At 46.3% G+C, this 20,060-nt stretch overlaps 1 protein-coding gene and 1 long non-coding RNA gene across 3 annotated transcripts in view; one reads left to right on the forward strand and one right to left on the reverse strand.

Annotated features, from left to right (window-relative positions):
* LOC108931543 (uncharacterized) lies at positions 1-2,497 on the forward strand. The gene is made up of 2 exons (XR_001965917.2): positions 1-193; positions 456-2,497. It is a non-coding gene; the product is annotated as an uncharacterized LOC108931543 (long non-coding RNA).
* LOC108931542 (tyrosine-protein phosphatase non-receptor type 12-like) overlaps positions 2,204-20,060 on the reverse strand; it is a 26,316-nt gene continuing 8,459 nt past the window's right edge. Inside the window, exons 2-18 of one of the 2 annotated variants that reach the window (XM_018747347.2) lie at positions 17,487-17,595; positions 17,267-17,343; positions 16,586-16,681; positions 16,076-16,114; positions 15,577-15,648; positions 15,276-15,335; positions 14,995-15,137; positions 13,920-13,986; positions 13,366-13,443; positions 13,160-13,258; positions 10,652-10,737; positions 7,943-8,601; positions 6,370-6,440; positions 5,150-5,226; positions 5,015-5,045; positions 4,599-4,688; positions 2,204-3,315 (exon numbers count right to left, since the gene is read on the reverse strand). In XM_018747347.2, the coding sequence (XP_018602863.1) occupies positions 3,205-3,315; positions 4,599-4,688; positions 5,015-5,045; positions 5,150-5,226; positions 6,370-6,440; positions 7,943-8,601; positions 10,652-10,737; positions 13,160-13,258; positions 13,366-13,443; positions 13,920-13,986; positions 14,995-15,137; positions 15,276-15,335; positions 15,577-15,648; positions 16,076-16,114; positions 16,586-16,681; positions 17,267-17,343; positions 17,487-17,595 (1,965 nt within the window). In that variant the 3' untranslated portion in view covers positions 2,204-3,204. The remainder of the gene's footprint in view (positions 3,316-4,598; positions 4,689-5,014; positions 5,046-5,149; positions 5,227-6,369; positions 6,441-7,942; positions 8,602-10,651; positions 10,738-13,159; positions 13,259-13,365; positions 13,444-13,919; positions 13,987-14,994; positions 15,138-15,275; positions 15,336-15,576; positions 15,649-16,075; positions 16,115-16,585; positions 16,682-17,266; positions 17,344-17,486; positions 17,596-20,060) is intronic. The other variant, XM_029246290.1, reaches the window with a different exon arrangement.

A 20,060-nucleotide genomic window follows, 5' to 3' on the forward strand; every position in this document is an offset into this window, starting at 1 on the left:
CCTACTGCCAATACTGAGGAACACTCACTTTACATAACTGCTTGTCCTGGTCAGGGTCACAGCAGTCTGGAGCATATCCCAGAATCAATGGGCAAAAGGCAGGGGGTTACACCTTGGAAAGGACACCAGGAATAGAAGAACTGCAAACTTGTGGATAACATGATTCAAAAGCTACAGAGAAAAGGAAATACAGGTAGGGAAAAAACCTGGTAGAATGCCCCTAATGGAAAAACTGCATTATATACGAGATGTGGCAATTACTGGAAAGAGACGTTCTTGAACAGCAGGGAGACTTCTGCAGGGAGGTTCTGTGTTCCAGAAAGTAATGCAAAAGGAAAAAGGGACAACAAAAAGCCTCTGTTGGAGAAAAGTCATCAGGAAGGAGCTGGGGCCATTCTTGCAGGCTCTTCTTTATGAGCTGAAAAACTTATGTGAAACTTTTTTTTGCATTACAGATAAAAGTTGGGGGGGCAAAAAGCCCCTGAATTAGAAAGAAAGCTGTGGCCATTCAGGTTTGAGGAGGCAGCCCTGGTACAGAGGCCTACAGCTGTGGGAGTCACTGTGAGGGAGTCTGGTGTGTCACCTGCTGACAGTGACACTCAAAAGATGGATACAAGCAACAAGGAGATCAACCAAGAAGAGCAGCCAAAAATGAACACAAGGCACCTCAGGGTGGACTGATCAATGATTTGATCAAGTACCTTGAGAGCCTGATAGATAAATGCTTTGTTCTGAAGGAACTGACATAAGGCTACAGCAGCATATATACAACAAAATAGTGAAAGACAACACTAGAATAGTACAGGAATATACGCATTTCTATCACACCTAGATGACCTTTGCAGAATGAATCTCAAAAGATGCCAGTGGGAGACAAGTACGTACATTTGATCTGAACCATAACGTGCTGCGTAAGGACAATAACTATCATCTTGGAAAATTACACTTCAGAAGACAATTCTACATTAACCAAACCTGCTCCTGTGATGTACAGTTGGGAATCCAACTGGGAATCCAACCCTCTTTTTTGGTTTTATGCTTGAAGTGGAGACAGTGATATTAGAAGTCCACGTGTTCTCCCAAAGGAAAGACCATGAACACCACATAATGAAGAGTGGATGGATGAGGAACAATATAACAATTCTTATAGTGATTGTGAAAAGTGAAAAGTTATATAAAACTGGACTTTGGCACTGTCAGCATAAGGAGTTGAACTTCCTTGTAGAAGATCAATACTTGCTTTCACGTCTCTGTGTTTCCCCACTATTGAAGGTCCTGTCCAAGAAACCCAAGTCTTTTTTTACTTTTTGGGCTGACAATTATCCTACTAGGTCATCACACCAACTAATATATATCCTTGACATCTCAAAATAAGATGTAAATTGGGATTCTGACAGGCTGATCATTTTCTTAGGCACCCTATCACTATGTTTAGTTGCGGTTATTGATATTACCAGAGAGCACTTTGACTCTGATCCTTTTTTTTGTTCTATGCTTAAAGTGGAGACAGTGATATTAGAAGTCCATGATGCTACCAGTAATGTAATTTCCTATAAGTCACCTACAAAAAAAAGCTCCTACGGCGATCTTATATTAAACTGGGGGAGTCCTTGAAGCAATAAAACCAGGTAAAACTGGAAACCGAAGAAGTGCAGTGCCACTGTTATTTGCTCCCTAATGCTAAGGCAGTAATTCATCATAGAGGCAGGACAACATGGGAGGAGGGAAAGCCATTACCTGTCCCATTACAGCAAAAACTGCTAATGCAGCCTTACACAGTAATGACAGCAGAACCTCAGAGGCAAGTTTCCATTGCACAAAGTAAAAAGGTAAACAGCCAGCAACACCATGTCCCAATATTTCACATTGCACTACACTGAAACTGTAATTCAGAAGAATGTGCATGTTTGAGGTGCTGCTTCTGGGTTGAAATCAGGTTAAATTATCTTCGTGTTGATTAAAGTGTGCTTCAGATGATGACTTATCACATAAAAATCTTAACATTTCCCAGGCTGTGCAGGAAGATTTGTGAACAAACAGCGACAAAAAAAAAAAACAGACCCTGTCTGGTTCTAAAAAGTACACCTTCTAGAAGCAAATCAGGGCAAAATGAGGGGCTGAGGTGAATGTGAGTGAATGTGTGAATGATGGAAGTAGCTATAGAAAGGGAAAAAATACGAAACAAACCAAGTAATGTTTCTTCAAGTTTTTTTTTTTTTTTTTTTTTTTTTTTTTAAAATGACAAGTCCGTAAATTCCTGCAAAGTACAAAACAGATGAGTGTGGGAGAGTGGTTGAGAAGTTGGTCCCAGAGGCACCTGTGGGATGAGACGCGCGCACATACACATATACACAGACACGCACACACACACACGTTCCCTCCTAAGGCACGGGGCAGGCCCCAAACCCAGCAGCACTGGCAGGGCATGAGCCAAAGAACCCAACGGAACCTTGTACAAAAATAACTTTAAACACACAGTTTACAAAAAAAAAAAAAACACAACCTTTACAGTCTTTGAACCCATGCCACCTCAGGGGCTTACAGCGGCGTAAGACTTACAAACAAATCAAAATAAAATTAATATAAATGAGCAAACCCTGAAGTATTCTGAAGAACAGAAAGGCAAATTATTAACAGGAAATAATCACAGGATTTCCAGCCCAAACAGAAACTGCCTAACAGTTCTGTTACATTTATTGACAGTAAATTTGTCAACAGTACGGAATTTTATTGACAGTAAATCTGTCAAATAAACTACCGACCTGCCCTCTGCATTTATAAAAAAATGCATACACAGCTATCAAGAAGTTAGCAAAGGAAATAAACACAGTAGACCAATGTTCCCACCAACATGTCTTACTGTATCCTCATAATACAAGTCTAAAAGTACTGTAACAGAAGCAGAGGTGGACACTGTTGTGGAGTAGAAAAGATGTGTAATTCTCTAAAGGAATAAGGCAGGTTTCATGGTCCCAAGTGGAGGGAGGTTTAGCACCAGCATGAAGAATCCCTGGCGAGTACTTTGAGCTCAGTAGGATATTTACCAATGCACTGTGGGGGATGCTCCACATTGCTCACACCCGAGTCCCTGGCAAAAGTAGGCTGTGTCAGGGGAGCACAGAGTAGTCAGTGTATTCCTCCTGGTTCAGTGGCACTTAAGAGTTGTGGTGAGCGGCGCTGATAGAGGGGCACAGGTGGACCAGGTTATGGGCGGGGAAGTAGGGTGGGCCGGACAACAGGGGACCTGCGGTCATCGTGTCCATTCGGTCGGGGGGTCCCTGGGCCCCCTGGGTTTATTACAGCGATTGCCGAATCCTACAAAAGAGGACACGGAATCAGGCAGGAGCAAGAAATACAGCTTGTAAGTACAGGCAGTATTCACGTGACAACATATCACTTATGACCACTGTCCTGTTAACTTTAATATATTATGTATATTAGTCCTAGCTGTTTGGTCATAATGTCTGATGACAACCGCTCCATCTGCTGAACGATACCATCGGTTGCCTTGCAGAACCACTGTATTCATTTATGACCTGCACTGTATTTCATTTTTACAATTATTGTTCTGTATACCGTAGTCCAACTCCGCCATGGACGGTCCCAAGCCTGGTTGAGAAAGGAGGAGGGTTGGCCGTGGGGCTAGCTACCCCACACCGTAAAAACCTTGCCAACTACAGAAATGCCAAAAGGGAAACTTCCTGATATCTCAGCTCTTAGGGATGTCTGGAAAGCCCTTGTTGGCAGCCTATGCCCCATGAGGGGTGGAAGGCATAAGAAGAAGATACAGTAGTACCCCTTCTCCACAGGGAATGTGTTCCAAGACCCTCAGCAGATGCCTGAAACCGCAGATAGTACCAAACCCTATATATATATATATATATATATATATATATATATATATATATATATATAGTTTTTTCCTATACAGAAGAAGAAGAAGAAGAAAGGAAAAAAAAAAAAAAAAAAACTAAGGACCAATGCCCAGGTCCTCATAAAGTATTGATTTTTTTTAATTTTTAAAAAGAAAAGAAAAAAGGTTCCTTTAACACAAGCACTGCAATACTGCGACAATCGATCTGATAACCAAGACGGCTACTAAGTGACTACAGGGCGGGTAGGGTATACAACGTGGATACGCTGGACAAAGGGACGATTCACGTCCCGGATGAGACGGCACGAAATTTCATCACGCTACTCAGAACAGCGCACAATTTAAAACTTATGAATTGTTTATTTCTGTAATTTTCCATTTAATATTTCAGACCGTGGGTAACAAACCGCGGAAAGTAAACCTGTGGATAAGGGGGGGACTGCTGCATTAGTATTAGTTTAACTTGCATAACATTTGAAATTAGAAAAAAATAAAACCCCCTACTATACAACATGGCATTCAGACATATTGTTTATATATCCTTATGACTCATAATACAGTATAAGGGGACCTTCGACTATCGACAAAGTCGACTTTATACCGTTAACTCAGCTTCGTTAATCTTTTCGTGACCAAATCCAGCACCATTCCAGGGACACAAGCCCACTTCATGGGTCTGTTCATGGACAGAGAACGTGTGCAACAGCAGGGAGGTGTCACTCACCAGCCCCTGGAGCAGTCCCACTTTCTTCCTCCACCACGCTGACAGTTGGACTGGTGGTGACACTCGCACTCCCTGCTCCTTCAGGCTCGCCTATGGAGTGGACACGGAGACCTTACTGCGCAGCATTGGCTTTCCTTGCCATTTGCCTGGTTTTTAAACAACTCATGAGCACCCAGAATGACGACATCTCCTGTCACAGTTCTGCGTCACTCCCATTTCACCTCTGCCATTCACTGACTGCTGTACTGCTGGAGACAAGTCTGTAGAGCAGTATTAGTGTCATACTGACACTCAGCAGCTCTCTGAACAAGCAACTGTGAGCACAGAGAGGAGTGTCAGCGTAGCGCATGCAGGTACGACGAGAGAAAGCATCTGTCAGGTGGGTGAAAGTGTGATTACACGCTGGAACCACGTACCGTTTTCTGCGTGCATGCTTCTTGTTGTTCTCTGTTTAAAGACGAGAAGAGGAGGTCTGTTACCACACACACAGAAAAAAAAAAAAAAATCAAAACATCTGATCCGGGGTGTTGCGGCAGTTAACATGACCTCACCTGAGTTGACTCCGTTTCGTGTCTTGAATTACCGCTTTGGTCCATCGGGCCTCCTGACTCACAGGTGCTGGGAGAGCCTGGAGCAAAGCGGAAAAGTGTCACCAACATAGAACGAAAAAGACCCGTCTGTCATACTGCTCCATCAGTCCCTTGCTGGAAAATCTCACTAATCATTTACTGCCACTGTCTGTCGCTCCAGAAAAACAGTCAAGAGAACATCTCACAACTGCTAGCAGAAGAGGACAAATTTCGCAAGAGATGAACAGCACTTCATCCACTAATTAAAGAGCTCAGAACTGAATGATCCATTTATGTTTTGTGGAAGCCTAATATCAACCGCATATGCAAGTGCCAAAGCATATAATAAAAACATGCCACAATGGAACACGACCATACATACATACTACGCAGGCTGAATCCAAAAGAGCAAGTAACCTGCAACTGCCTCATCACTAATTAGAGTCACAGTTATTAGTTAGATTGCTGCCAACTCAAAGTGACCTCTGGGCAGCAGTACACTCCATCACTCATGTCCCTGTAACAGCTGCAACTTTCAGCCAGAGGGATTGTGGGGGTTGGCTTTCTAAGGGCCAACATGATGCTGATGATCAGTCCTGGCAGTAATGACCAGCAGCCTTTGCCATAATTACATAAACCATGAATGCTAAACAACTGATGGGACAGCCTGTAGCATAATTGCTAGAACTGCCGCCTTTGGACTCTAAGGTTACAGCTTCAGATCTCACCTCCCTTGAGTAAGGTATTTACTCTAAAACTGCTCCAGTAAAAACTACCCAGCTGTACAGATAGGTAAATAATTGTAGGCAGATTAACATTGTAAGTTGCAAGCATCAGTCAAATAAATAAATGTAAACTTCCTAGTGTATCCAGAACATTTTTTCCATAAAATGCATATGCACTGAAGTTTAAGGCATAAGTTTAAAAAAAAAAAAAGAAAAAAAAAGTCTCAAACGTCATAAAATTCAAACGTTTGCCTACTGCTGGTTCGCAGTACGAGCGCAGCCTGATGCTGGAGCAATATTTATAGTTTTGGCCTTTCTGAACATCTAGAAGTATGTGCTCCTGGGAACATCCTCCAACGGAGCCGCAGAAAGACGAGGGTACGGGCAAACCCATCCGCAGTCACAGTTGATGGGGGGGGTCCTATTTGTCGCCCTCTAGTGGCTCTGCAGCAATTGAGGAGCGCTTACTGAACGCACCTTCGGCCAGATGGAAGGGTTCAAGGGTTCTCTTGGGTGGGAGAAAGGAGAGATGTTGCTTTGGCCACAATCTGAATTGGACAAGAGCAAACATTACTGAGAATTCAGAGGCAGGTGTGACTCAAGCGGGAAAAGAAGCGCAGCCGGGACCACCGAGGGGATATACTGTGTCCACAGGACATGCCACAAATACGCAGAGCGGTGCTCACCAAGGCAAGTGTTCGCTTCAGCAGAAGCAGCCAAGCTGGGTTTAGGGAGATATACTTTTGTCTTTTTCAGCTTCATCTATCTACTCCATTTATATGTTTGTCTCTTTTTTTTTTTTTTGAGTTGTTAGATTTTCCATCAACATTTTACAGAATTACTGTACCCATAACTTTGAGCTACAGTAAGTCTGCATGGACCATGCCAGCCAAAAAAAAAATACTGTGATTAAATAGGCCCAACAACAGGTTTCCAAACAAAGCGGAAACAGTAACAGTGTATCCTAATGTGCAAATGTTTAACAATTTTGTGATCTGAAGTTGTTGAATAATTGATATATCTTTATGCCGTATACATCACATGAGTAACTGGTTCATCTAGTGGAATGTGACAAACTGACTGTACTTTAGAATCACATATCTGAATCCAAGTCTCTTCTTCTGTTGATGTACTCGCTGTATTTTTCTCTGAAATGTACATCCCTTTGGAGAAAAGCATCTGCTAAATGAATGTAAATGTATATCCTAACCGCCACATCAGGGAGGAAGAAAAGGTGGCAGAGCAAGGGAGAGCCAAAGGCAACGTGAAAGGGGAAGAAGCCTGAAAGCAGCCCACGAATGCACCCCGTGTTCAAGGATTCCTTCATCCATGCCGTGCCTCTCGACAGCATAAGGTTCAACGTGTTAAACGCCAGCCCTCCCAGCAGGCTAGAGGCTAAGCTTCACACGCTAACTGTTCCTCAGTAGCAGACCATTTGGAAGAGAGGTGAGACCACAGCTCATTCAGTGCACTGCAGCACGCAGATTCAACTCCCAACACTGTGCAGGTGACATGCAGCTGACAGACCCAGACTGTTCTTCAGGAAAGGAGAGGACGCAGTAGATGGGAGCATCCCCAGACAAGCAATACATAAACCATTTTACTCCCATCACAAAACAATCAGAAATGCTCATATCTGTGCAAGATATACTGTACATTGCCTGCTGTATGATCAGAAAAGCCAGACTCAAAAACAGTATAACGTCTAAAGACACTTGGGGGGGGGGGGGGGGGGGGGGAATTGTCTCTAATATAGTATGAAAATTCAATTTGGTCCCTTTGACCTTTTTACTCCTAAATTCTCTGGATGTGTTTTCATGGAATGAAAGCATTGTCGGTCTTTTTAACTTATTAGATTGTGTAAATGTCTGCGGTGAATAGCTACTTTACATCAGTACTGAGTGTGTATGTGTGCGAACACTCAAAGTGCTTCACACCTAAGAATTCCCTCACTGCTGACCTTCGACCTGTCTGACAGTCCCACCCCCACCTTTAGCAGAAGTTCACTTCAATGCCTACAAAGCAATAGTTGCAGAAGGGGCCAACATACCGGTCGCTGGGTCAGGGCGAGCGACTGGGCCAGTGTTGGTCGCCGAGGTGCTCCTGCCTCCAGCCTCTCCCTCGCTGTCTTCGCTGTCCGAGTGCAGCGGGTTGGTGAAGCTCAGCACGCTCTGCGCGGGGCTCTCCTGGCCGGGGCTGCAGGGCCGTTCACTGGGGGACGCGTTTTTCTCCAGACTGCGAAGGGGGCAAGACACGGGCTCTTGCCTTTGCAAGGGGAGCTGGTTGGGCCGAACTGGGGCTTCCGCAGCCGTGCAGGGCTGGCGGTCCAGAGAGCAGCTGCGAGAGGTCTTAGCCTTGATAGCGTGGCTCCGCTGCAGTCGACCGGTGCCCTCAAAGCTGCGTGGGCCTTCTTGTAGCGGAACTCGCTGGATCTCGATACTCAGCTTGCGCTCCAGCCGCCTCTCTGGACCCCGACTTGGGGAAAGGGTGGTGGCCGGAGCTTTGACAGGTGTCTCCTCGAGAGCCACGTCCTGTTCTGAACCCAGCACGTGCAGCACGGGTTTGGGATGGTAACGGTCGCTGTCCTGGCGCACGTCGGTCACGGTAGGAAAGGAGGATGGTGGTGACGGGGTCAGAATGGGTGGCACGGGACGGGGCTCCGGGGGCTGCAAAATCTCCTCCCTAATGTCCCCTTCCTCAAGACCAACACTGCAACACAGACAGGGAGGCAGAGTTGGCATCAGTCTCGACTGCCCCAAGACAGAGCTCTTTAAAATCCCATATCAACGCGTCAAAGATGACAAAATGGCCCATTAACAGGCGTACAGTGGCTGATAATTTGTTCTACGTATTTACATATAACGTCCAGTAAACTTTTTACTTAAAATGATCGTAACGGCATTCATTTAAAGTGAAAGTCGTTGAAAAAACTAATCAGTACAAGGTTTACTGCAGCTGCTCATCACCACAAGGTGGCAGATTGTCAGAAACAAACATTTTTCTTTATTGTTTAAAAGTATAAATCAGCTTAACTGATAAAGATATTTTTCCAAGTCTTACTTTACGCCGTTTCCTGCTACATTTGCAGTCATGTAACGGCTTTACCCTGCGGTTTTATAATAAGGCGAGAACATTGAGATCGCTGGTCACGGCGCATTCTAGCCACGTAGAGGATGTCCCACAAAGTCATCGACCGCAACGAGACGCGGCACTACTGATCGCACCAGCAAAGCCTTTGAAAGCTCCGCAGAAGTCAAAGCCTCTCATGGTTTATCCATTAAAAAAAAGACTTTGAATTTCTATCTTTAAAAAGCAGGCCTGCAGAGGTAGCACCATAGCCACAGAAGTGCACATGGGAATGAAACAAAGAAAATCAGGTTACTGAGCTTACGCATGCAGCCGAGGCGTGCAGAAACACCTCCTACACCCCAGCCCTGCCACCAGCACTGCATGCTTGGAATGTGGGCTATCCCATGGAGCATCTCTAAGCCAAGCTGGAGATTACAGCACGCTGGCAGTGACCGCGGCATACGAGTACCGAAGTCGGCATACTCAAGGGGCAGCAGCAGCCACGGCACGTCTTTGCATAGTGGTCAAGCGCCGAGGGTCCAGTTCAACAGAGCCCTTTGGGCAAATGAAGTTGTTACTGGAAACATTCACACCCTGAGCCTGCGTACATCACCCTGCCCCTCCAAGCCCTAGGAAGCCGGGCATTCAAGGTCCACTGTGGCTCCTTTCCGACTCAGTCCTTTCACTTGTACCGATGTCCAAGCCAGATTTGTGTTTACAAGTTGAATTTAGCAGGATTCATTTCGGTGCAGAGCTCATTTTCAGTGTTTGTCTATATTTAATGTAATTTAGTATCATGCAGCTTTTTGGATTAGTTAACCCAAAGAAGGATACCCAGCCCACCCTAACTTGCACAAGTCTGTGCCCTGAGGCACAGTTTTTTTTTTAAGCACCGAATCATGACTCATGATCTCTCTGTACGCCAAACTGGGCGTCAGCATCCGGAGCACAGAGCCTGGGGGTCACGCATTCCGAGATTCCACGTAGCGGAAAGCTGCCTTTCCTCTGGAGCCAACAGCCCCATGGAGTGTAGACGGCTACGTGTGGTGCAAGTCCACTGAAGTCGCATGACTCAGATGACTGCCTTGACATGGTTCATTCTGCACTTAGCTGGGTTTGTAAAGTTTAGGATTTCAAAAAAAAAATAAATAAATAAATAAAAAAAGGAAAAAAAAAAAAAAAAAGGTTCCACAAGACCTTCCCACCAGAGGTCAGTCAGTTACACCTGAACTGAGAGACTATTTCCCAGCTGTGTCAGTGGCTGGTTATGGTAAAAATGGGTAACAGCAGCAGTTACCCTGGTGCACAGAGGGCTTCTGATGGAAGCTGAGAAAAAAAAGATACAAACTGTCAGTGACAGAACAAGTCCCAGTCTCCTGTGTCATGACACCAGTCACTGTGGGAAGGTCAAAAATGTGGCAAAAGTCGGGCTCTTAATCGACCAGCTCCCTTCAAAAGAGCCTTCATTGACCCTGTGGGGTAGCAGAATGGGAATAATTTTGGGACTTTGCATTCCAATCTAGAATGCAAAGTCTGTGTGTGTGTGTGGAAGGATGCTCCTGCAGAACTTCTATCTCTCTAACCCACAGGCATCCTCCTACATACACAATACACATCGAACAAGAACATATTGAGCAGCTGTGATCAAGATGCCAGATGTGACAAGTGGTGCCGCAGGGCAGCGTCTTACCTGCGGACACGGGGTGGTTTCGGAGGAGGGCAGTCCACAGTCTCCTCATCCGAGCTGCCATCTTCTTGCTCCAGGCCGCCTTCGTCCTGCAGGCATTTCATCATCACTACCCACCATCACTTATCACGCATGAGCTAAACATCATGAACATTAATGCTTCCTATTCATTTATAGCACTCTTTAGCAGAAACATGCCACAAAACACTCCCCTTCAAAGGCAGTGTTAACCATGACTTAACATAACAGCGATGAGCATTTAGTGACTCCTAGGTTCTGAAATTGAGCCTTTAGGAACCCCGCGCAGGAGGAGCCCACGTTGCCTAGTTCAACTTCCAACTATAAACGCACATAATATATATTGCACCGTTATTCACCCGTACACACGCAAACAGGTATTAAAACACGAACAAACCGCAACTCATTAATTTGTCATCCTACTAGAAGATAATCAAAAATGCAAGCAACAGTACGAAATATGCGGCACCGATGTGGTGGAATGACCTCCCCCTCTCACGCAAAACTGCTGAATCCCTGTCTACATTTAAAAAGGGTCTTAAAACTCATCTCCTCCAGACTCTCTTCTCCCATGATCTCTTAAGTTCATGTAATGTGTAAATGTTCCTGCGCTATACCTTTGAGACCACAACTGTTTAACAAAAAAGTTTTGGAGAAAATCATCTGCTAGATGAATAAATGTAAATGTTTGCAAATGTTTCCACAGTCTGAGGCTTTCATGTGTACCGATATGTGTATTTGCAGATCTATCATGTACAGGTGGTCCTCAAGTTATGACATATGCAACTTACAACCACCCATACTTATGATGGTTGTCTCATTAACCCTTATTAAGTCCCGAAGTTTAATCTTAAGGTCTAACTACGACCACGCCGTCTGCTGCACGACACAGGATCATATTCCTTATTGACTCAGCAATATGTCTATCAGCGAGTGGGATTTGTTTACAAAAGAATTCCTCTGTTATTCCCTTCAAAGTACTTTTTTTAAACTTCAGATGGCCAACAAGTGCAAAGAATGTGTTCTGGTGCTACAGACAAAGAAAAAGCAAAATAAATTCAGAAACCAAATTGAAAATGGTGTTGCATAAAAGTACATTTCAAATAGTCATAAGATACATCCTTATATTTAAATTTACATTTAAATAATATATTTTGTATATAATTCTGTATTATTATTTTAACAGCTGGGGGGTGCAGTGGCGCAGTGGGTTGGACCGCAGTCCTGCTCTCCGGTGGGTCTGGGGTTCAAGTCCCACTTGGGGTGCCTTGCGACGGACTGGCGTCCCGTCCTGGGTGTGTCCCCTTCCCCCTCCGGCCTTACGCCCTGTGTTGCCGGGTAGGCTCTGGTTCCCCGTGACCCCGTAAGGGACAAGCGGTTCTGAAAATGTGTGTGTGTGTGTATTATTTTAACAAGAATGTGCGCACTTGGTGAAAAAACAAAGTTTACCATACAATGTAATATTCAAACATGTTAATTGTTTATCCCTGTGTTCATTTAAGGGCATTTTCAACTTATGAGGGTGGCATTGGAAAAGAACTCCATCATAAGCTGAGGACCGTTTGTACATGAGTATGACGGACTGCATTTGTGTGTGCCTGTGTGTGTTAATATACGCAGTCTGTACTAGTACAGCACCCATACTCTGTGGTGGACAGGAAGCATGCCTTACTTTTATTTATTTGGCAGATGCTTTTCTCCAAAGTGACTTCCAATGAACTCTATGTAGTGTTACTAACCCACACACTTTATTCACCAAGTTGACTTACACTGCTAGATACACTACTTACAATGGGTCATTCATACATACATCAGTGGAACACACTCTCTCTGTCATTCACACACTATGGGGGAACCTGACCAGCATGTCTTTGGACTGTGGGAGGAAACCGGAGCACCCGGAGGAAACCCGTGTAGACACGGGGAGAACATGCAAACTCCACAGACTGAGCAGGAATTGAACCCAAGTCCTCTCGCACCACCGTGCCACCCCAGGTGCTTTGTGCCCTTCTCTTTACAGCGCTCCGGCTACAGCCCACGTCAACTGAAACACCCCCAGCTTCCCACAGAGAAAGCGAGTTTCTGCTGTACACTGGATGGCAGTTGTAAGCTCTCCATCCTCCTCGGTCTCCCTCTCTTTCATTCTTTGTGACTATAGAACTCTTCCCTGGCTCCTAGGAGCAGAGCGCATCCTGCCTTTAATATGCTCAGGACTGGGTTCGGTGTCTGAGAACGAGGCAAGAGGGGGGAGTAATGAGAGCAGTTCTTCCAGGGTCCACAAAGAAGATGCCTAGAGATCAGACAGTACAGGATGGCCCCCTAATGTTTTACTACCCCTCTGACTATAAACATGCCACAAGCAGAGGACAGAAGCACAGAAAGCTCATCAAGAAGTAAACTTTCTTAGCAAGGACCTTGGGGGGGTCTGTTACTCTGACATTGCTATCTCTACAGCAGAGTCAAGCTGGCCACGGGCGGCCCTGCTTTGCTCACCAGGCGGTCCGAGATGCAGCAAAGGGAGGGGCCCTCCAGCTGCTCCAGCTGTTGTGCAAAGAGTTGAGCGATGGCCCTGTGGACAAGCTCGTACTGCTCCTGGGGTAGCGATGGGAGAGAGAGGATAGATGAGATTGGTACGGAGAAGGGAGCAAGGCACCAGAGAGGGACAGAGCCGACTGGCTGTCGGCCGACTGGTACAATACCTTGGTCTGCACAGCCGAATGCCTCTGGGTCCTCATCTCCTGAATGAGGCGGAACACACTGAAGTCTTCAGGAATCTTCTGCAAACGGGAACGTCGAGCACAACAATACAAACAGTCACAAAAGGAAGAATTCCCAACACAAGAGAAGTAACAGTGCAGTCAGCGTTGACTCCAAATATGTTTGTTGTGGTTCAAGGTAAAAAGATGTCATTTCTCATGCATTTCTCCATCTCTCCTAATTCCTTCTTGAAGCTGTTTTTGCAAATGTATTATATGTACTGGGGGGGGGAATTATATCCATATTTAAAAAAAGGCATAATGCCTAACTGGACTTGAGAGATTCTTTACATGCCAGACCAAAGCACAGGAGCGATGGCAACAGATGCCAGCTGGAGGCTGGCTTCACCTGGAGAGGGTGCTGTGCTCTAAACCACATCTGACAACAAGCCCTGCCTTGGGGATTTTTTGTTCCCCTCTATTTCCTGTACAAGGGTGACAGTAGTGCTTGCAAGTGTGTGCGCGCGTCCGTGCACGTGTGTGTCTGTCTCTCTCACCCCAGCCTTCAGCAGGTTCCACGTATAGTCAATGGCACATATGGCTCCGGTCCGCCCACAGCCAGCACTGGTGACAGAGGGAGCATCATCACGATACCCAGTCCGACTTAAAGAGGATCACGGGATACCACAGTTTTCCCATTATTTAATATAAAAGTTCACAAGCCTGCTCATATACATTCCTTCTTGCTCAAATACAACCAAGCAGTTACACTGAGTCATAGGAAAACAAGTTCTCTTAGTCAGCAGCAATTACAAAAATGTACATTCACTCTGTCGTTAGTGTACAAATTAATAGGCAGCTCTGGAATCCGCAGACCTCAAGATAAGAGAAGCACAGGTTGTGAGCTCAGCAGCAATCAGCTCAGAGCGGAAGGCAGCCCACACACGCTCGAGTGGTCCCGATAAGGGCCGACAACATTGTGGGTACAGTGCAAGATGCGCTTTGAGGGAGCCACTGCTAAACTCTCTTGAACACTGCGTGATCTGTCCCGCTAGCGCCTGGGACAAGAAGCCGCAACACGGACCCAGCACCATCCACATGTGGCTTTAATTGCACCAGTAATAGCCTCGTTCAGTGCTGGCTCTCAGTTGCTTCCTGGTACAAATAAATATATATATATTTTTTTAAAAAAAAAAAAAAGAAAAAAAATTTTTAAAAAAGCTCTAGGGAAGATTTTTAAAAGCTTAGCTGGTCATTTGGTGAACTGACCCCCCTACAGCAATCTTCCTTGGAATAGACATGACGGCATCACTTCCGGAGCTCCTGATTATGAACGTGCACCCCAGCCACCCCCGCACTCCAATTCATCTGTGCGCGGCAGGACGTTTAAGAGCAGCTGAAGAACAGCAGACTTGTAACCCTGATTTGCAGGAAACAGTTAGCACCCAGAGCCCAAGGAAACTGCGCACGCTTACATGGAAAAACCACAGCTGGCTGTCATTACAGCCTGCTCCCAGTGTGTGGAAACCAGCTGCTCACAGGACGTACGCCACCATCCACAGGGGAACATGCACACCCAACCACCAATATCTACACACACATCATCAGCAGAGCACGGAAGGGCAGGCTAACCTGCAGTGGATGCAAATGGGCACGTCCTCGTGCTCCTGGTACTCCCTCATCAGGCCGATCATGTCCAGGATGGAGTCAAAAGAGGACGGCACGTCGTGGTCAGGCCAGTTCATGTAGTGGAACTGTGTTATCCTGCGTGACTCCTTGCGAGGGAAGGAAGAGCTGCTCATCATGCTGACCAGAAACTAAACCCCACATTTCCAGTGTTAATGGAACATTTACAAAAACATATGTAATCATCACAGGACAAGAAACAAATCAATAAAATAAGATGGACTTACATTCTGGTGTTCCACTAGCAGTGTTCGGATTATATAGTCTGTTCTAGGCTGTTCAGATTCCTGGAAAAACAGATTGGTGGGGATGTTAATTTCTGCGTAATTGCTGTTAAATATATAAAGAATATGTTGTGAAATATATGGTACAAACACCAAGTAGCAAAAAGCTTGGTTTCCTAAATGGTACCATTAACATGTCCTTCTCCATCTACAATGCCTCAACCATACTGCTGGCAGAGATGAAATGGGATGCAGGTGACACCGAAAGCAAGAATGTCCACATGAGACTGACAGCATCACTTACACAAGAGATCCTGAAAGGACCGAATGACAGGGGATCGTCTCCAAACAAGGGAAAGTACCGCTCACACTTTTTCTGCAAGGAGTCAAAAATAAATAAAAACAAACAGCGGAGAACATACCATCATATTTTAGGAAAACTGCCCAGTGGTCATAATCAAGGCACCATACAAGAATATGACTGACACCTTCACCCAAAGAAACTTACAATGTCAGATAATCAACTTTATAGATTCACCCATTCATATGACTTCGTACTATATCGGTTTACAATAAGCAACTTGATCAAGAGTACTACTGCCGTAGGGGGGTTTGAACCCAGCATCTTCCAGTTGCGAGGTGTTGGGTTTAGCCACTAAGCTGCTTGCTGTCCACTTTAGTCAAAAATGAAACAGAGCCTCCACCACAAGCATGACGTACACAACAAGAACATGTGCATCGAACAACCTACATGCTGCCAAGAGAAGGCAACCCATTAATAAGAGAAATCATGAATTTCTTACCCTTCCCATCTCAAATTCACGACAAGCCATCACAATGATCTAAAACAGACAAACAAGTGTGAAGATGAGAAAAATAATGCAAAAGGAGCATTTTTTAATTTTAGAAAGGGGAAAAAAAAAAAAAAAAAAAAAAAAAACGCCCACTTCATCTACATTGGTAGCTTAGTCACTCATACCCAGTAACACACATTGTTATATCAAACCACAATCTCTGGTGAAAATATAACAAGTTCAAGGAATCTTTGCACCACAAAAGTGATGCTTGCGCTGAAGCGCAGGGCAGAAAAAGGTAACCGCAACTGTGTTTATTAGACACCAGAAGAGACAGGTTGCACTCTGTCTGGACAAAGCAGCCGACACGTCGCGTCTAGAGGCGAAGAAACCAGCAACTAAAATTATGTGCGGCCAAAGCGATCAGAAGACTGGCAAAACACGCAAGAGCGTATGCACGCACACACATCCGTGGGAGGTCTGCAGGTTCTGCAGGAGAGCTCATGGCGTGAAACCCACCATCACGTTGTACTCCCAGTTCATCCTCCAGAAGTCCACCACTGTGTTGGGGAGGGGTCCCTGGGTTGCGATATAGGCCTCCGGTTCATCAACCCCCTAGAAACGGCGGATTGCAAAACGTTAGCTTTTACATCATATCTACTGATCAGAACAGTCAGTCTGAAAGGACTTACTCAGACTCATTCACACAGGGGCACATAATGGTCTTTGTCAAGGCTACAATGTTACTGCGCTTATGGGACTGACCTGGAACCTTCTCACAAGTACATATATCCTTTGAGTAATAGGCCACCTGCCACATAAGTTGAATTCCTAAGTTCTTAGCATGCTCTTCACCTGGGGACGCTCCGAAAAGGACCGGGTTCTACATGGCGCCGGGGGGAACCGACACGTCGGAAAGCTCAAGGCCACAAATGTTAGGGGGAAAACCCATCAGCTGGACACGCACCAAGGACAAGGAAGCTCAAGCTGGGAAAACCAGACCTGTCCTCCGATCACAGCACTGCTGCTGAACTTGTTATACTTGTGAAGTTCTGCTTTAGGGTGGCGTCAGAGTAGTCACACCCTGACAAAGAGTGTCAACCATCCCACGCAGCTCGTCACTTTCACTACATACACATCATACGTGTAACACATAAGTAAAGCGCTACACGTAAGTGCCCGACAAAGGAATTTATATACCTTGATGAAGTTGGCGTTGATGTAGTCCGTGTCCTGATTTGAGGTCTGTAAGGACAACTTCACCCGACTGTGATCGACTGTGAGCAGGGGACGGGGGATGGGGGTGGGGAAGAGAGAGCATGCAAAGGCCTGGCTCAGCAGAAGCTCAATGTTCACAAGCAAATATTTTATTAGCACCATTCCAGCTCGTTCGAGCAGCCAAGGCCAAAAACCAACATACAGGGTAGTATGTCTTTGTATCTGTTCTTCTTCACGTTCTCCTCTTTCTCTCCGATGCTGGTGGGGTAAATCTTCTCGGTCCTGTACTTGGTTGACAGCCTTCGCAGCCTCTGTTGGAGGGAAAGCAAACACAATCACAGAACGATCGGAGCGAGGTGTCTGTCCTTCGACACGACAGAGGCAGGAACAGCAAACGGGGGAGGAGCGGGGCAGGGCTTCTGGCTAGAGGTGTGGGCCGATCGCACCCCAGCAATCTCCTCTGAAACCCCCACATTTAACGATGAGAGCCCCCCCCCCCAAACACTGCCTTGTAACATTTTCACTCTGTTGAGATGCCAAACAAAGATCACTTTAGACGTTTAAGTCAAAAGGTCAAATGGGAATATAATAAAAAGGGACACAAAAAAAAAAAAAAAAAAAAAAAGAGCATCCAGGCCAACCTCTGTGAAATTAAAATGCTGAATTCGAGTTACTTTTCATGAAGGAGCTCTTGTTAAGGAATGCAAGCTCATGCCACAAGGAGCATTAAATGCAGAGAGCAGGCCGGAGCGCTGGCACGGCGGCCGAAGGTGGACCCGATTAAAGTTGCTTACGTGAACCTCCAAGTCACGCTGCAGCGGGAACGGTCGCCTGCCGTACAACAAAACAAAAGGCAACAGTGACGGCAAAACCACATGCAGCGCAGAGAAGGGGCCGCGTGGGCGTCCTGGTTTCCTCACCTCCCAGCGACAGCACAGCGACTCCTCTTTGCGGCCCCTCTCTCTCTCACACACACACACACACACACACACACACACACACACCCACCCAGAGTCATCCATTGACACTCGCCGGCCCCTGCCTGTAGAGCGCCACATGGAGAAGAGCCTGGCGTACAATTGTGTCTCCTGGCCGGCAGCCATGTCAGCACTGCTGCGCACAGCCTGAGCTTCCACACTTTTGCTCATTGTCACAGCAGGATTTTTAACAACGAAGCTGCTGAGCTTTTATACACAGCTGCAACGGTACAACAGCAGCATCCGGCCCAGACATCCGAAGCTGGTGCTTGCAGGATACGGGCTGAGAGGCGGGGTGCTGGAGAGGTTCCTCGGTCACGCCGCTGAGGAAGTGAGCCCCGTTCCACACAATACCTGGCGATCGCTGACTTTGGAGTGGTGATTTGGTGGTGAGATGGGTGATAAAGAAACCAAACCTGACACCTCACTGAGGCCATCCATCCTCTTTTCTCGCACCTCAAAAGCGCTCGAGAGAGCAAGGGGGAGGAGAGAGAGAAAGAAAAAAAAAAAAACCCACACCTTGCAACGCCGATGTGTGTGAAACATGGTCAGTATGCCACCACAAGAATCTTCCATTACTACACAAAGCACGTTAGAGAAGAAAAAAAAAAAGCCAATACACGTCTTGCCTGGGCGACAGGAGCCAAATTTTCAGCTCAAGTCCAGCAGCCCTGTAACGGCACATTACATTTAAGTCACGTCACCTTCAAATAGCTATCCTTTCAAGTCAAATATTTAATTTCACATTGCGCTTCGGCAGTTGGCATGTGAAGATTGAATATTTTGAGGGGTTTCATCAGTGCCGTCCAGTTGCATTTTTCTGCAGCTGCCAGTCTGTCGTGTCAGATTAAACGGTGCCGGGGAAAACCCTGGACCCTCAGAGGAGGCACACGTGACTACTGCAGAACTGAAGTAGACCCGCTCCTTCCGGCGAAAACACAAAAAGAGCTGCAAACAGAGAGGATGGGGGACGGGCAGATCTCTCCTCCTCCTCCTCTCTTTCCCCGTCGCGGCTGAGTACCAGAGTCATTCTTACCCACCACCAGACGCTGCGGGGGGCAAAGAGCTGCTCGCCTAAAGTTTGGCACCCGCCCCTCCCCATCTCGACCGCCCAAGGGTGTGCTGAACAGGAAAGTGGGTTTTGGTATGACAAGACCGCCTTGAGCATGCGCAGGACCTACAGCCTTTTGTCCGTTTCCCACCCCTGGCGGGAGGCAGAAGGGAAGGAGGCTGCATGAGGGACACAATGAAACATCTGCTTTTGGGCACACGGGTGAAAGGCTGCGCCGATCGGCCGTCTCCACCACCTCACCACCGTTAGACAGGGTGCGTCCCCCACCTTGCCGAGACTCGGTGAAAAAAAATGCGGTACAGACACGTTCCCAAAACTATCTCCCCACCACCCCCAACTTCCTTCCGCATCAGCCAGCGGCACTGGGGAACGGAAGGAAGACCGCCGGCTGCTCTGAACCAGCGGCTCCGTGGAATTCTGCGTCATTCAGACGCACTCAGGCAGCGAAGCAGCAAGAGGTGGCAGGTGATGCATTAAATCTCCCTCCTTTTTTGCATTTATTACAGGTCAACTGTCTGCCAAATCTGTATTTTGTCAAAAAAATTTTTAACACAAGCATGACATTGTGGCAAAAGCAGACAAGTAAATATAAAAAGAAGGGCCAGCTCAGCAGGTGGGGTGGTGGTTAGAGCAGTGACTTCGTAATTGCAGGACAAAGGTTTCAATGAAGCCCCCCTGCTGTAGTTCCTTTCATCTGGGTTTTTATAGTAAAAACTATAAAAATGGG

This window comes from Scleropages formosus, chromosome 2, assembly GCF_900964775.1.
Source record: "Scleropages formosus chromosome 2, fSclFor1.1, whole genome shotgun sequence".
NCBI classification, from domain to species: domain Eukaryota; kingdom Metazoa; phylum Chordata; class Actinopteri; order Osteoglossiformes; family Osteoglossidae; genus Scleropages; species Scleropages formosus.